General features: G+C 40.7%; 1 protein-coding gene and 1 pseudogene across 2 annotated transcripts; both read right to left on the bottom strand.

Annotated features, from left to right (window-relative positions):
- Positions 1 to 503: 503 nt before the first annotated feature.
- On the bottom strand, positions 504 to 2,375 carry LOC311037299 (E3 ubiquitin-protein ligase TRIM38-like; annotated as a pseudogene). Its single transcript has 2 exons — positions 2,135 to 2,375; positions 504 to 1,377 (listed from the first exon to the last, which is right to left on the bottom strand). The product of its transcript is annotated as an E3 ubiquitin-protein ligase TRIM38-like (transcript).
- Positions 2,376 to 6,812: 4,437 nt separating this feature from the next.
- LOC311038101 (zinc finger protein RFP-like) lies at positions 6,813 to 9,518 on the bottom strand. Its single transcript, XM_084047443.1, has 2 exons — positions 9,474 to 9,518; positions 6,813 to 8,720 (listed from the first exon to the last, which is right to left on the bottom strand). The coding sequence occupies exon 2, from the start codon at positions 8,716 to 8,718 to the stop codon at positions 7,084 to 7,086; it is 1,635 nt and encodes a 544-aa protein (XP_083903569.1). The 5' UTR covers positions 8,719 to 8,720; positions 9,474 to 9,518; the 3' UTR covers positions 6,813 to 7,083.
- Positions 9,519 to 10,839: the final 1,321 nt, after the last annotated feature.

The following is a 10,839-nucleotide window of genomic DNA, read 5'->3' as shown; positions in this document are numbered from 1 at the left end:
TCTCACAGAGTGGGACGTATGCTAAATACTTAATCAAATTAAGCACTCAATTTACCATAAGAGTCTTTGGTTGTAATTCAGACATGTAAAATTAAGTTCTTGTGTTTCAATAGAATACATGGAGTTCAATAGCTTGACTGATAATAAATCTCTCATCAGTCTCCTCATTAGGGCAATACTCCTGTAAATGAACCCTTCTATGCAAACCTTTGTTTCTTACATGAAAACTAACCTTTCACGTAAAGCCTAGGATTAGTCTAATCTGTGTGATTGACAGGAGAGATGATCAGAGGAGCAGAGTTTTTACCATCGTTATTAAGATATGGACTGAAGTAAGGATATAGTTTCTCATTGAAGGTGCAGCCAGTGAAAGAGGAGAGATGAACTCTGGCCTCCACATCATAAAAGGAGACCAGACCCTCCTCATAATGCACAAACACTCCCACTTTCTGGACCTCCTCTCTGACAGGGAGGAGGACAGAAGGGTCAGTACGAGCCTTGTACTCATTTCCATTCCTCAACAGACGCGTCGCTAGGTCTCTACTAGGTCGGGGGCTTAGCCCCTCCTCCCGCGCGCGGTTTTAGGGTTAGGGGTAGGGTTCGGTTAGGGTGATAGATATATAATTTAAAAAAAAAAAAGAAAACTTTTAATTTTTTTATTTTTGATTTTTTTTTATTGGTGGCTTTGGACAAAACATTGGTGGCTATAGCCACCGAAGCCCACCCCTAACGACGCCACTGTTCCTCAACATTATAGTCCAGTAACCATTGTTGGGGGTCGGTGTGATCGTTCTCTTCCTGTTGATGGACTCTCTGGCCACTCCTAAAGTCCAAGCAGTCTTCCCTTTAACCTGAACCTCATAGTAAAACCTTCCTGAAGAGAAGCTTTGTTTTCCTAAGACACAGACAGATGTAGAGAATCTCTTTGTGTTGTCTGGGAGATTCTTTCTTAAGATTCCATGACTCATTTGTTTTCCATCCTCAGACAGGATGAGTTCACAGTTTGCTGTATCAGGGTCCAGAGTTACATCCACTGCATATCGCTGGATCCTTCTCAGCTCAGCATCTCTTGACTGAGTGTCTTCTCCAGCTGAGCCACAGCTGTCCTCACTGTCCCCACATATGCAGACTGGTGGACATTGACCTTTGTCCAGTCCTTGATGGGTGGAGGGGTGTTGATGGATGTGAAGTTCTGGAGGAGGTGGAGGTGGTCTTCAGTGTGTGAAAGCTGCTTCAGCTCAGAGCTTCTCGTCTTTAATTCAGAGATTTCCTGTAGCAGCTCCTTGATGAAGCCGTCAGCCTGTTTCTCGGTTGTTTTCTGCTTCTCTTCAATCACATCAATGAGCTCAGCCTGGCTTCTCTCACCGGCTTCAAATGCTATCAATGCATTGAATGGGAGATTATCACGTTTTATCAGACCATTGAATGGGCGAGTAGGTGACGAGTAGGCGATACACGGACCTACCCACGATTTGTCAGACCATTCATTGGGCGTAATCAGGAGCTACTGACCTACTTTGGAGGCGGAGCAGTCCCCACAACAATATTTACGATTCTGTGCCTATCGGTACATAACTACAACGGTGCTGAGTAGGCTCAGGCGAACGTCGCACCGCTCAGGACTGCAACTCGGTCACTTTAGCTCCCTCGGTGGTCCTTCGCGGGGCTCCAGTTCGCCTGAGCGCACCTCCGTCATGGTCCGAAACCAAAACAACCAAAACCAAAACCGAAACTGAACTATTTAAGTCATGTCCGTTGGTAGGTCAGTATGTCTTGATAACACCCAATGAATGGTCTAATAAAAGGTGATAATGTCCCATTCAATGCATTGATAGCATCCGAATCAGGTGCTTCTCTCAATACAGCTGATCAGAGCAGTAAAGATCTGCACACTGTCTGCTATCTCTCTGTCTGCATCTTTCTTACTGAGCTCTACTGAGTGTTGGACCTCCTGAATCTTCACTTGTCTCTCCTGGATCATCTGATGAACTTCAGATTCTGTCTTTCCCAGATCAGCCTTCTTTTCTTCATATGCCTCTTCCAGAGATACAATTTGGTGTAACTTATGGTTTGACTCGGTGCAGAACTGACAAACACACACAGAATAGCTCCAGAGGTCTGTCATGTTTCTTACACATAAAGTCTTCCAGGTTCTTCACAGGGTTGATTAGTTTGTGTCGTTTTAACCCTATGCGTCTCAGATGAAGCTCCAGGTGAGTCTCACAGTAGGAGGTCAGACACACCAAGCAGGACTTCAGGGCTTTGAGTTTGGTCTCAGTACAGACATCACAGGAGACTTCCTTTAGTTTAGCAGGTTCTTGGTTTGTGCTGCAAGTTGTTTTCATCTGCTTTGACTTCCTTAACTGATCAGCCATCTCAGAGAGGACTTTATTAACAGAGAATTATGGTCTCGTATAGAAGGTTTTGTTACATAGTGGACACTGACACACATCCTTAGTGTCCCAGTAATGTGTGATGCAGGTTTTGCAGTAGTTGTGTCCACATGGAGTGGTGATTGGATCAGTGAACACATCCAGACAGATAGAACACAGGAACTGCTCTTCAGACATGAGACTGCAGGCAGACGCCATTTCTACACACTGAGAATAAAAGTGAAACAAATTTAGTTTAGTTGGCCAGAAATTATGTTTTTGCCCTTGTCCGTCTGTGTTTCTGTGAGCAGCTAATCGGCGTGATTTTTCAGATTCTTTCCAATCAATTGGCTGTGATTTGCAGGACCTGGATAGTCAACCAGGCCTGGCAGAGATCTGCAGTCAGCATAATTTTCTACGTCATATTTTTAAGGTTTTCAGGAAAGAAGAAATGAAAAAATCACTATATGCCTCATCTAGTTCAGTGGTTTTCAAACTTTTTCGGATCCCCAATTTAAAATGGCGGTCAAATGTATTCAAAATGTTTAAAACACTTTCTAGATCTTTCAAACTGGTTCAAAAATAGCACATGCACAAGCTCGCAGTGTGACACAAAGTAAGCTTACAATATCTGCTATTTTTAAAATATCCAACATATAAATGGATAAAGGGGTTAAAATGATTGTGATGCTGTATTAACATATTTAGTTGGGGATACCCTCAAGGACCCCTGGGGGTCCCCGGAACCTACTTTGAGAACCAATGATCTTCTAGTTGAACTAATTAGGCAAACATGAGTGGTAAACAACTATTTTTGCACAAGTTTATCTGCCTTTATTTACATCCTGTCTTACTATGTTCTCATTCTATCAGAATGCTTGTTACATTCAAAATAATTTCTGTTCAAGTCAAAAAGTTAAATGACTAAAAGACTTAAAATGACTCAGGTAGAAAGTGACTTTGGAATGTAACAAGCGTTCTGAGCATAGGCAATAAGGCACAATGAAGCAGTAGCTCTGAAACATGACTGTCATGGAACCACTACTGATCTGGCTCATATCAACAGAGCACAATAATGTTGTTGACACCCCTTAACAGACAACGTCACACTGAAGAAGTATGCGTGCAACCAGTATGTGCGCAATGAAACCCATTCTATCAGGTCTCGCTAGGACGCGCCTCACTAGCCAACACGAGAGGGGGTTGAGGTGTGCTGAAACCAGCGCACCCCAAAACAACATTGAGACTGGACGCACAGCAGGTGATTGCGTGAAACAATCACCTCAATGTTAGTAAACAAATAATTGGTCTATAGGCTGTTCTGTACTTCATGGACACTCGTCATTTTTTTTAACCAAAGATTGGACTGGGGAATTGAATAATGACTATTAAAGATCTTGCCTGGATACATTGTAATGTAACGTAGTATTCTCTCTTAATACATCATTATCTTTATTACTCACCAGTGTTTAAGTTGTCAGAGTTGTGTAAAACGTCGTGTTGAAAGGTTTAGTAGAGAGTGTGTTGCTGACACCAAACTTTTCACTGTTAACCTTTCGTTTGACTCGATTTCCGTCACTGAGGAACTCCTCCTTGTGCTGTAGCTGTTAACCCTTTACTGCCACCTGGTGAAGGAAGAAGTAGGCTTGCGAGGCGAGCCCCACGGTGTTGGGTACTTAAACTTACAGTTTTTAGGTATTTTTTACTTTACTGGAGTACTTCCAGTTTTCAGTACTTTTACTTCTATTCCACTACATCTCAGAGCAGCACATATTGTACTTTTACTCCACTACAATTATTTGAAAACTTAAGTTACTAGTTATACTTTGCAGATATAAATCATTATATTATAAAACATACATTAACCACTTTAGCCCTATTTTATACATAGGCTATTTGAAAATAGCAGATCTACAATAACACAACGTGTCGCATCGCGACGCGTTGTGAGCTTGTAGATCTGCTATTTTCAAACATTTCAGTACTTTTACTTTTGGTACTTTAAGTATATTTTGATGCCAATACTTTTGTACTTTTACTCAAGTAACATTTTGAATATGGGCCTTTTACTTGTAACAGAGTATTTTTATTTTGTGGTGTTGATACTTTCACTTAAGTAAAAATCTTTTTCCACCACTGGTTGGGTAGCCTACCTTGGTGAAGAGAGACCACTTCTTTTTGATCAAAGTACTGCTATAGAACCACATCTGTGTAGGAATACTTTTGTAAAGGACAAAAGTGGTGAAAAAAGTACAATTTTACTTAAAAGTATCAATACTGCAATGTAGAAATAAAAAAATTACTTAAACTACCAAAAGTAGCAAGTACTCATTACAGGATGTCCCATTTCACAAGTTTTCAAATGTACAGCCTAAAAATCTTTTGAAAAAAGCAGATCTACAAGCTCACAACGCCTCGCAGGTTATGAGCTTGTACATCGGCTAGAGGTTTGGTGTAGCGGAGGAAAAAGAGCAGACCAACTACAGAGTGAAAGGTCAAGTTTTCTAACTATTGACACTTTTAAGTGTTTAAATGTCTGAATATAGGCTACACAACATGAACATGCATCCAACATACTAACAAAACATGATTTACACAACACTGATGATAGTGCTGTCAAACAAGTCTATGCAGCTATCTATGAAATCTATGAAAAAGTTTAATCTGCAACACAATGTTATACAATATATAGTGAGAGTCCCTGCTTAACCTGTCTCTCAGCTAAGGGGTCCTTGGCCTGAAAAACGTTGAAGACCACTGGGCTAGTTTATACTGCCAGTGGTCAGTAGAGGGCAGTGCAGTCTACATGTTGTGTGAGCAGCATGCCCAGAGCAGTAGGAGAGACACAGTCAATGTTGAAAGTATCTCTCCAGTTCAGTTATGACATTATTAAAACCTGAGAACTGTGATAGTCATTCTGGTTACTGGTTATCACTTAAACGTGTGAAAAATAATCTCTGATGTTACTTTGATTTGGTAGGTAATTGTTAACTGCACACAGCTGAGATGCCAACATCCAGAAAGTCTGCCTCTGCAAAGTGAATTGTTCTCTAAACTACAGTTTCATATCACCTTAAAGGGCCTGATTGGGACGGCACCTCATGCCATGGAGCAGTCACCTCACCTTCATTTCAGACCTGTATGCTGGCTCCATCAATGACAAAGAGCTGTTTAAGCAGTCATGCCTCCAAGGCATGCTGACAGAAGAGATGGCTGTGATTGGCTGACAAGGGATTTTTGATTGATGACTGTATATCACAGGTAAACCGTATCACCCACCCTTCCTCTCAAAACAGAGCCAGATGCCAGCGGAACAGGTTAAGAAAACCCAGGAGATTGTGCACCTTCGAGACCAGAGACCACATTGAAAGACCAATAGGCCCTATGCACAGCAGCCATATTGGAAAGAAATTGGGCCTCTTCCTTACTTCCTTCACAGGTTTTACCAATGATACTAATGAAGGCTCTGTTGCATTTCATGTAGCACAGTGGCTCTCAAACCTTTTGATTTCAAAGACCACCATAACTCTGAGAGTACAAATGGAACCAAATGGACCCTTATGGGTCCAACATACGTATATTTGTCATGTAATTAATGGTGGAAATGAACTATAAGTATATTAAAAAGTGTACTATAAAAGGTATTATAAAAGGACTTAAAAGTAATTAAATTGTAACTTTAGAAATGTGCAGATACCCTGTATACACTTGTATATACTTACTGTATGTTGGTTTGTTTACTGTTGAGTGAGAAAACATGTGGTACATATTAAGCTAATCATCTGGGGACCCCCAAAATTATTTGAAGACTCCCCTGGGAGTCCTGACCCAAACCACTGATCTAGTATAATACTGACTAGCCAATGACAATACTCCTGTGGCAGGGCAGAAAGCATACAAAAACATGTACAATACATCAAAATGATCAAATGTAAATATAATACATTAACATAAAATAATACAAAAAAAGCCCACTGCACATCCAAACAATAAAATACCAGGTGCAGGACAGAAGAAAGTCAGAGAAATAGAGTCTGCACACTGGATAATGCTCCCATGAATATTTATTGTAAAACCACCAAATAATGTTATTGTTATTGTTTCAAACATAGGAGTTAACTCTTCTTCTCTAGCAAATCCAAGATATGTAACAAAAAAAAAATAGATGTGCACCAAATTATACATTCATCAACATAATATAGCACAAAAACAGAAAATCACTCAAACTTAATGTATGCAACTCTGCACTGAGAAAAAAATCTGCACATAATTACAATAGGTGATTTCTTTAGAAGAATCACAATTTCCATCTTCTATAATTGATAACTACAGTATAAGAAACAATTAACATACTCATGGTATAAGCTTTGCATTTAGTTTAAGTTTAACTTAAACAGTTTAACTTAAACCTGAATGCCATTACTTACTTGTACCAAGACAAAACAATTCTACAGTCTCACAGAAAGGGATGTAACTACTTAGTCAAATTAAGAACTCAATTTACCACACTAGTCTTTGGTTGTAATTCAGACATGTAAGGTTAAGTTCTTGTATTTCAATAGAATGCATGAGTTAGAGTTCAATAGCTTGACTGACAATAAACCTCTCATCAATCTCCTCTTTAGCACAATAAACCTGTAAATGAACCCTTCTATACACACATTTGTTTATTACATAAAAACTAACCTTTCATGTAAAGCCAAGGATTAGCCTAATCTGTGTGATTGACAGGAGAGATGATCAGAGGAGCAGAGTTCTTTCCATTATTATTAAGATATGGACTGAAGTATGGATGTAGTTTCTCAGTGAAGGTGCAGCCAGTGAAAGAGTAGAGATGAACTCTGGTCTCCACATCATAGAAGGAGACCAGACTCTCCTCATAATCCACAAACACTCCCACTTTCTGGACCTCCTCTCGTACAGGCAGGAGGACGGCAGGGTCAGTACGAGCCTTGTACTCATTTCCTTTCCTCAACATTATAGTCCAGTAACCATTGTTGGGGGTTGGTGTGATCGTTCTGATCGTTCTGTTGATGGACTCTCTGACCACTCCTAAAGTCCAAGCAGTCTTCCCTTTAACCTGAACCTCATAGTAAAACCTTCCTGAAGAGAAGCTTTGTTTTCCTAAGACACAGACAGATGTAGAGAATCTCTTTGTGTTTTCTGGGATATTATTTCTTAAGATTCCATGACTCACTTGTTTAACATCCTCAGACAGGATGAGTTCACAGTTTGCTGTATCAGGGTCCAGAGTTACATCCACTGCATATTGCTGGATCCTTCTCAGCTCAGCATCACACAGCTTCTTCATCTCTTGACTGAGTGTCTTCTCCAGCTGAGCCACAGCTGTCCTCACAGTCCCCACACATGCAGATTGGTGGACATTGACCTTTGTCCAGTCCTTGATGGGTGGAGGGGTGTTAATGGATGTGTAGTTCTGGAGGAGGTGGAGGTGGTCTTCAGTGTGTGAGAGCTGCTTCAGCTCTGAGCTTCTCTTCTTTAAGTCAGTGATTTCTTGTAGCAGCTCCTTGATGAAGCCTTCAGCCTGTTTCTCTGTTGTTTTCTGCTTCTCTTCAATCACATCAATGAGCTCAGCCTGGCTTCTCTCAATACAGCTGATCAGAGCATTGAATATCTGCACACTGTCTGCTATCTCTCTGTCTGCATCTTTCTTACTGAGTTCTACTGAGTGTTGGACCTCCTGAATCTTCACTTGTCTCTCCTGGATCATCTGCTGAACTTCAGCCTCTGTCTTTCCCAGCTCAGCCCTCTTTTCATCAAATTCTTTTTCCAGAGAGACAATTTGATGGAACTTGTGGTCTGACTCTGTACAGAACTGACAAACACACACGTGGTCAGTCTTACAGAACAGCTCCAGAGGGCTGTCATGTTTCTCACAGATAAGGTTCTTTACAGGGTTGATAAGTTTGTGTCTTTTTAACCCTGCGAGTCTCAGATGAGGCTCCAGGTGAGTCTCACAGTAGGAGGTCAGACACACCAAGCAGGACTTCAGGGCTTTCAGTTTGGTCTCAGTACAGACCTCACAGGATACTTCATCTGGTTTAGCAGGTTCTGGGTTTGTGCTGGAAGTTTGTCTCAGCTGCTTTGACTTCCTGAACTGATCAGCCATCTCAGAGAGGACTTTATTGACTGAATATCTTGGTCTCTTAGAGAAGGTTTCTTTACATAGTGGACACTGACACACATCCTTAGTGTCCCAGTAATGTGTGATGCAGGTTTTGCAGTAGTTGTGTCCACATGGAGTGGTGATTGGATCAGTGAACACATCCAGACAGATAGAACACAGGAACTGCTCTTCAGACAGGAGACTGCAGGCAGATGCCATTTCTATACAATGAGAATAAAAATGAAACAAATTTAGTATAGTTGTTTAGTTTAATTTAGTCATTATGTTTTTTGCCCTCGTCTGTGTGTCTGTGAGCAGCTAATCTCTGGCACCGCTGTACTGATTGGCCTTTGCTCACACACTCCCAGTAGGCCAATAAAGAACCTCCACCCCACGTTTCAAATTAACCTCATGGTGGCACTATAGGCCACTTCACTTTTTAGCCTATAACTCTTGAACTGTACATTGTACAGTCAAAAACACTTCTCCTGGATTCCATGATGCAAATCACTGTATTAGGCCTTGCCCATTTCCCCATGATAAACATTTGAGAAACATTTTGCGTTTTCTTCAAAACTCTCTGCTACTGCTCCTACATATCTTGTACAAAACTCATGCAAATGACACTACACATTGTCTCTGAAGTCATGCGATTGAGATGGATCTGTCAGATTTTTCAGATTATTTTCAATCGATTGGCTATGATTTGCAGGCCCTGGATAGTCAACCAGGCCTGGCAGAGATGTGCGGTCAGAGGAGCACACTTCTCTAGATCTGATCTGGGTCATATTAGTAGAGCACAATAATGTTGACAAACATATTCTGTACTTCATGGAAACTCGTCATTTTTTGTTTTACCAAAGATTGGACAGGGGAATTGAATATGAAAATTAGGGAAGATCTTGCCTGGATACATTTTAATGTAAATATTATTCTCTCTTAATGAATAATACATAATTATCTTTATTACTCACCTGTGTTTTAAGTTGTCAGAGTTTTGTAAAACGTCGTGTTGAAAGGCTTACCAAACTAGTTTCTCTGTTAACTTTCGTTTCACTGGATTCCTGTCACTGAGGAACTCCTCCTTGTGCTGTAGCTGTTAACCCTTTACAGACACCTGGTGGAGGAAAAAGTAGGCCAGCAAGCCCCACAGTGTTGGTATAGTTGATATAGCCTACTCCGGGAGTTTATCCGGGCGTTTTCCGTCATTTGATCTGTACTGTCTGCTGTAGAACTGTAACATTTGATCAAAGTACTGTCTGCTGTAGCCCTGAAACATGACTGTTATATCATGACAGTCATGGAACCACTTGTTCCTGGTTTGAGAATATTTTACATTTAAACGTTCAGATTTCAAATATAAAGTGTTTACCCCAAAGCCACTGATGTAACAAGTTAAAACGTCCCGGTCTAAGTACCCGTATCTTCCGTATTGTTCAATAAAAACAATTTTAATCCGATCGGGGGCCATTTTCTCAGAATCTTCTCCATATGCTTTCAACTACGCGACCCTATCGGTTGGGGCACGTATTTAAAATGACCGCCGGACATTTCCAATTGAAAATGGCCGCCGATCGGATTAAAATGCTTTTTATTGAACAATACAGAAGATACGGGCAATATCTGCATGCCATACTCACAGTTAGAGCTAGACGACCACATCTTGCTTCCTTGCTTTGTGGTAAAGAAATTAAGGCTATGCTTCATCATAAAACAATGACGGTAATGAGGCCTTTTTTCAACATTACATTTTGAAAAAAGTAGTATAGGCCTACCCTCTGTAACCACAATAATTCATTCCTAGACTACAGCACTGGGCTACAGTAAGTAAGTGTATAGGCTATCTGCACATTTCTAAAGTGACCATTTAAGGACTTTTAGGACCTTTTTAATACCTCTAAAATTAAAATTACGTAAACTAAAAAGATCATATCTGTGTTAAAAGTAGCCTTATCAACAAACTACAGCCTACTATAACAAATGGTCAAACATTCTCCTACAATTCCAAGTGCTTGTCAGGGTGGGGGGTCCCCAGTTCAAATATGATTATTTTGGGGGGTCGGGGCCTGAAAAGGTTGACAACCTCTGGTCTAGGCCTAGGGCTCCGTAGGCTAAGCATCGCTTGCTCAGCCTACAGCCTAGCATAGCATGAGCAAAAGTAGCAGATCTACAAGCTGAAATTTCAAGCTTGCAGATCTGCTACTTTCAATGCTTTTGTGTGACGCTGTAGTATGACCAAGTAGGGCGTTAATTTACGGGGAAAAAAAGTTAAAATATGGAGAAGAGGTTTCTGCCCACAGCATCGATATTCCCTGTGAAATGTTGAGAATTTGAGCCGCT

This window comes from Gymnoscopelus microlampas (assembly GCF_963454915.1).
Source record: "Gymnoscopelus microlampas genome assembly, chromosome: 21".
NCBI classification, from domain to species: domain Eukaryota; kingdom Metazoa; phylum Chordata; class Actinopteri; order Myctophiformes; family Myctophidae; genus Gymnoscopelus; species Gymnoscopelus microlampas.
This window is presented reverse-complemented; position numbering and strand designations above follow the sequence as displayed.

Excerpts from the sequence above, each read along its gene's own strand:
- LOC311038101 (XM_084047443.1), bottom strand. The coding sequence starts at position 8,718 with ATGGCATCTGCCTGCAGTCTCCTGTCTGAAGAGCAGTTCCTGTGTTCT.